Below are 6,824 nucleotides of genomic sequence, written 5' to 3'. Positions count from 1 at the left end.
TTTAACAGGTGCAGTCATTCTAAAATAATTCTATTATTCATTTACAAAATATAGACCATAGAAGAAAATGTTATAAAGGCAAAGTGTTCAAGATTCAGAATCAATATTCATATACACTCATTTTCACAGTACAAGGACAGATTCTGAAGTATGTAAGTGCTTTCAGAAACTAAAATACACGTAAGTAAATATACCAAAGAGCTTAAATAATAATAAATCCCTTCATTATGCCTTCCAATGTTTGTTCTCAGCAATTTTTCTTATTAAGTCTATTTATGTTTTAAATATGATTATAGTGGACAAATGGACAGTTCTTTATTAACATTTAAATACTGAAAAACGGATATCATAGTCCATCATCAGCTAACACAATATTATTCATTAGGCTACTTGCGCTACTGCTCTGGTCAGGTTTTATGTACTATAATACATATGTAACATGTTATGTATTCTATAAAATAATTTTAATATAATTTTATGTATATTGTATATTTGTACTGCTATTGTGTTATTTGCTACGGCAACATTACAATTTCCCACTTCTAAGACTAAAAAAAAGTATTTTCTTCATTGTTTAGCATTATAAAATTCTTCATATTTGCCAAAAGCTCATATTAGGAGACAAACTCAGTTCATGGTGTGATTCCAGAGAGCAGTGCAGCCTCATTGAGGAGATTTCCAGCCTCTTTCCTGTACTTTGGACTCAGTTCTTTGGCTCTCCGAGTTTCTCTGAGGTTTTCCCTCAGGTTGTCTAACAGCCTCTTCTGCTCCTGGTGTCTAGATTCAGCAGCTTCGATCTGACTGATCATGCTGTCCTCGGCCTTTAGGAGCGAGTCGATCATCTCGTGGAGTTTAGTGCTGACGGAGATGACGGTTTTGGTGGCTCGGCTCAGCTCGGTGATGTTCTCCTGCGTCCGTTTCAGTTCGTTGGGGATTTCGGCCTCAGATCTCACCATCAGAATAAAGTCGTATCCTTTCACCTCCAGACTGATTTGGCAGGGCTCTGATGGAGGGAAATGAGACACAAAAATTAAGAGGGCACTCGATAAAGATAGAAAATAATTGTTCAGTATGTAGCTTAAAAAATGATCAAATTGGAACTTTAAAGCTCATATCGGAGTCATTTGATTCAGATCAAACATTCGGAGCAGGTTCGTGAATTATTTGATCCAGATCAAACATTCAGAGCAGGATCATGAACCTTTTGATTCACATCTGGATTTCGGAGCACATATCGTCAATTATTTGATTCAGATCAAACATTCGGAGCAGGTTCGTGAAGCTTTTGATTCAGATCGGTATTTCGGAGCACATATCGTGAAATATTTGATTCAGACAAACATTCGGAGCAGGTTCGTGAAGCTTTTGATTCAGATCGGGATTTCGGTGCACATATCGTGAATTATTTGATTCAGACAAACATTCGGAGCAGGTTCGTGAAGCTTTTGATTCACATCTGGATTTCGGAGCACATATTGTGAATTATTTGATCCAGCACAAACATTCGGAGCAGGTTCATAAATTATTTGATCCAGATCAAACATTCAGAACAGGATCATTAACCTTTTGATTTAGATCGGGATTTCGGAGCACATATCGTGAATTATTTGATCCAGATCAAACATTTGGAGCAGGTTCATAAAGCTTCTGATTCAAATCGGAATTTCAGAGCACATATCATGAATTATTTGATTCAGATCAAACATTTAGAGCAGGTTCGTGAACCTTTTGATTCAGATCGGGATTTCGGAGCACATATTGTCAATTATTTGATTCAGACAAACATTCGGAGCAGGTTCGTGAACCCTTGATTCAGATCAGGATTTCGGAGCACATATCGTGAATTATTTGATCCAGATCAAACATTCAGAGCAGGATCATGAACCTTTTGATTCACATCAGGATTTCGGAGCACATATCGTCAATTATTTGATTCAGACAAACATTCGGAGCAGGTTCGTGAACCTTTTGATTCAGATCGGGATTTCGGAGCACATATTGTGAATTATTTGATCCAGATCAAACATTCGGAGCAGGTTTGTGAACCTTTTGATGCAGATCGGGATTTCGGAGCACATATCGTGAATTTTTTGATTCAAATCAAACATTCAGAGCAGGTTCAAGAACCTTTTGATTCAGTTTGGGATTTAGGAGCACATATCGTGAATTATTTGATTCAGATCAAACATTCAAAGCAGGTTTGTGAATTATTTGCTCTAGATCAAACATTCAGAGCAGGATCGTTAATTTTTTGATGCAGATCGGGACTTCGGGGCACATATCATGAATTTTTTGATTCAGATCAAACATTCAAAGCAGGTTCGTGAATTATTTGCTCTAGATCAAACATTCAGAGCAGGATCGTTAATTTTTTGATTCAGATTGGGATTTCGGAGCACATATCGTGAATTATTTGATTCAGATCAAATATTCAGAGCAGGTTCATAAAGCTTTTGATTCAGATCGGGATTTCGGAGCACATATAGTGAATTATTTGATTCAGATCAAACATTCGGAACAGGTTTGTGAACCTTTTGATTCAGATCGGGATTTCGGAGCACATATTGTGAATTATTTGATTCAAATCAAACATTCGGGGCAGGTTCAAGAACCTTTTGATTCAGTTTGGGATTTAGGAGCACATATCGTGAATTATTTGATTCAGATCGGAACTTTAAAGCTTGTATCACATGCAAGAATGAGTTTGTTTTGAATCTCTTGAATGAGATTAAAATTTTAAAGCTCTAAAAACAATAAAATACATACAAATAAGTGAAATCAGGGTGAAAACTTGTACAAAGAATTTAAAAAATAGCATTGTAGCTCCTTACAAACCTTTTGATTCAGATCAGGATTTTGGATTTCGGAAAATTAAGTGTATACAGATTCAGTATTAGGTATAACTACAATAAATAATTAAATGCAAAATTGTACTAAACACATCTAACATTAAAAAATAAAATTACAAAGCCATGCATTTTGAAAAAAAAAAATCAAATTTTCAAAAAAGGCCTAGATAATTTGATTATAGTGTGATTTTTTTATTATATTTTATTTCAGCTAACATTTATTTTATTTTAATTAATGAAATTGTTTTATTAATGGTTTTAGTTTTAGTTAACTATAACAACCTTGGTTCAAATACTTAATTAAAATGTAAAACATTTATTTATTTATTTTACAAAATCTGTCATCTTCTGTGGCTATTTGGATGTAAAATATAAGTCATGTTTGCATTTTCTTCTTTCACTGGCCATAATTCTAACCTTGAACTCTTGAAAAAATGTCATATGCATGAAAATGGGATCAGAATTGAACTAATAGCAGTATCCTGGCTCAGATTCCGACAGGAATCATGTGTTTGTGTTGTTTTTATGCTGATTAAGGGAGAATACAAGACTTTATAACCTTACAAATGGTTGTGAAAACCAAAACAGCTATGAAATGCAATATTTCGTCAGAAAGTGTGACCCGCAAGAGCAACACAGACACTATTTTTGGAATCAGCAGCCAAAATGAGTAAGAGAAAATCAAATCACATCAAAAATCATCCCTGAAATTGCCTGCATTCAAAACAGGATTCTGAATGACGAAATACAGAGTTGCACACAATATAAACCTTATATGCAATTTTTTATCTTTCTCCTATTTCTCCTAGATGGACTCTATTTGTAGTAGTATATTATTGATGAAGGGTTTTGCTTGAATATCTCATCATTGGTGGCCTTGTGCAGTCGTTGCTCAGGCAAGCTGTGCCCCCTGCAGGCCGTGACTCATGTGTGAAGCTCTTACCATGAATCTCTTTGACTTTCTTCAGGCATTCAGACAGACTGTCATTATTTGGGCAGCGGTAGCGGTTTGCAAGAATCTGAAGCTTGCTCTTCATTGTTTCATAATGCTCCTGCTGTTTGTTGAACGTATCTTCAATGTCAGTGAAACGCAGATCGAGATCAGGAACACCAACATGACGAGCATTAAACCTGCCGCTCTTCTGATCTACACCTGCTGGAGAATAAACAGATAATAGATAGATGAATATATAGATATATAGACAGACAGACAGGATAATAGATAGACAGAGAGACAGACAGAATAATAGATAGACAGACAGACAGACAGACAGACAGACAGACAGACAGACAGATAGACAGACAGACAGACAGACAGACAGACAGATATGTAGATAGACAGACAGACAGACAGACAGACAGACATAGATAGATAGATAGATAGATAGATAGATAGATAGATAGATAGATAGATAGATAGACAGACAGATATGTAGATAGACAGACAGACAGACAGACAGATAGATAGATAGACAGACAGACAGACAGACAGACAGACAGACAGACAGACAGACAGACAGACAGACAGACAGACAGACAGACAGACAGACAGACAGATAGATAGATAGATAGATAGATAGATAGATAGACAGATAGACAGATATGTAGATAGACAGACAGACAGACAGACAGACAGACAGACAGATAGACAGATAGATAGATAGATAGATAGATAGATAGATAGATAGATAGACAGACAGACAGACAGACAGACAGACAGACAGACAGACAGACAGACAGACAGACAGACAGACAGACAGACAGACAGACAGACAGACAGACAGATAGATAGATAGATAGACAGACAGACAGACAGACAGATATGTAGACAGACAGACAGACAGACAGACAGACAGACAGACAAGTAGATAGATAGAACGATAGAACGATAGATCGATAGATCGATAGATAGATAGATAGATAGATAGATAGATAGATAGATAGATAGACAGACAGACAGACAGACAGACAGACAGACAGACAGACAGATAGATAGACAGACAGACAGACAGATAGATAGATAGACAGACAGACAGATATGTAGACAGACAGACAGACAGACAGACAGACAGACAGACAGACAGACAAGTAGATAGATAGAACGATAGAACGATAGATCGATAGATCGATAGATAGATAGATAGATAGATAGATAGATAGATAGATAGATAGACAGACAGACAGACAGACAGACAGACAAGCAGATAGATAGATAGATAGATAGGTAGATGATAGATAGATAGATAGATAGATAGATAGATAGATAGATAGATAGATAGATAGATAGATAGATAGATAGATAGATAGATAGACAGACAGACAGACAGACAGACAGACAGACAGACAGACAGACAAGCAGATAGATAGAACGATAGAACGATAGATCGATAGATCGATAGATAGATAGATAGATAGATAGATAGATAGATAGATAGATAGATAGACAGACACCTTTAGTTGCTGGTCGTGGTGGTCTTGCAGATTCAGTTTGTGTTCTGTTGTTGGGCAGAATCGGTTGTCTCTGTAAGTGATGGAAAAGTGACATTAAAACCCAAAATAACAGGCTACCGAAAGTCTGTGTACAGGCAATTTAGACGACTGTTTCTAAACACATTATAAATGCTAGAAATGTATTGGTAAAAACATGTTACAGAGACTTTTAACTATGCAGTACTGAATTGTGGAGTTAGACTGTAATGTCTCGATGATGCAATGGAGTCCCTTCCCCTAAAACTATAATAACTAGAGCGCAATAGCATTTGTGGTTTTCTTCACCTTTTTCGTCCTGTAAGAGTATGCAGCCATTTGTAAATTTTATGGGTTTGGCTTTTTCCACGTCCAGCTATTTTTACCTGTACAAAACAGCTCGTTTGATGCTTGATATTGCAAATTGGTGTGTCTATCTACCATATTATTTTAATGTATTATCTTAATTATGAACACACTGGTTTGTATTGCAAACAGTTTTAGAGTTTACTGCACGTTGTTATTCCTCTCGTTATAATGAACCGGAAGTCTCACCCATAGTCTTACTTCGGCGTTTAAGAGTATGGTGGATAGATACCTTTACAGTCAGTTTGCAAGTTAGCTATGCCTTCCTCAGGTAAATACTTATTACCTGGTCGCGATCATTTACAAAACAGCTCGTTTTCCTTATTTAACATTATTTATATTTGACAGTTGAGTTGAGAGTGGCAGCAGCTTTCCCGCGAGTGGGCGTGGTTTCAACGCTGACAGCGGACACGCCCCCAGCATTTGAGAATAAAGAATACTGCTTATTTTTTCAAGATTTTGCTCATTTATTTTATTAACTTGGCGGTTTTTCATGTAGCTAGTTAATAACAAACTCAGAACACCTCGAACATTTAATATTGCTTTGGCTTTACACAAACTTTAAAAAGAACAAATTCGCAACTAAAAGAAGAGAAAGACCATTCTTAAATGAATAAACTTCTGGTAACAATTGCACACGAACAAATTACTAAACAGAAATGATCAGCTATTCGTTCAGACAGAATTCCACATATTTTTCGTTTGCTTGATGTTTACTTTTCTTGCTTGTCAAGCCACATGACCTACTTTACAGCGATAAAGACTTGTGTCCTGAACGACTGAGGCGTGAAAACATACAAGCAAAATGACAAATCTACTAGACTGACCTACTAAATTAAGCCTACTTCATATATTAACTTATCTGCGTGTCTAAAAACTGTGAAAACGAAGAACATCGATGTTTTAGTCTGGTATAGATCCACCTGATAAACTGTCCTATTTATAATCTGAGATTTCGTAGTTAAACAAATACATATTTTAATCCTCCTGTAAAATCAAATATGCATAAAACAGCCTCCTACCTCATCGTCTTCATCGGGAGAGGAGAAACAACATCCCATTTTTAGTACGCAGGAGTTTTCATTCCTATAAAACACTGCAAATGAAAGTTGGACGTCGATGGCTACAGTCAGTCATGTGATC

General features: G+C 36.2%; 1 protein-coding gene across 1 annotated transcript; it reads right to left on the bottom strand.

Moving 5' to 3' along the window:
• Positions 1-6,824, bottom strand: LOC141290360 (uncharacterized). The gene is made up of 4 exons (XM_073822530.1): positions 6,704-6,824; positions 5,301-5,370; positions 3,793-4,005; positions 1-1,003 (listed from the first exon to the last, which is right to left on the bottom strand). Exons 1-4 carry the CDS (start codon positions 6,740-6,742, stop codon positions 633-635), a joined length of 693 nt encoding a protein of 230 aa, XP_073678631.1. The 5' UTR covers positions 6,743-6,824; the 3' UTR covers positions 1-632.

Source organism: Garra rufa, chromosome 17, assembly GCF_049309525.1.
Source record: "Garra rufa chromosome 17, GarRuf1.0, whole genome shotgun sequence".
NCBI lineage: Eukaryota > Metazoa > Chordata > Actinopteri > Cypriniformes > Cyprinidae > Garra > Garra rufa.
This window is presented reverse-complemented; position numbering and strand designations above follow the sequence as displayed.

Bases quoted from the DNA above. Each gene is read 5' to 3' on its own strand.
- LOC141290360 (XM_073822530.1), bottom strand. From the start codon at position 6,742: ATGGGATGTTGTTTCTCCTCTCCCGATGAAGACGATGAG. The intron at 4,006-5,300 runs GTGTCTGTCTAT...TTTATTCTCCAG, and splicing joins ACCACGACCAGCAACTAAAG to CAGGTGTAGATCAGAAGAGC. The intron at 1,004-3,792 runs GTAAGAGCTTCA...TCCCTCCATCAG, and splicing joins GAAAGTCAAAGAGATTCATG to AGCCCTGCCAAATCAGTCTG.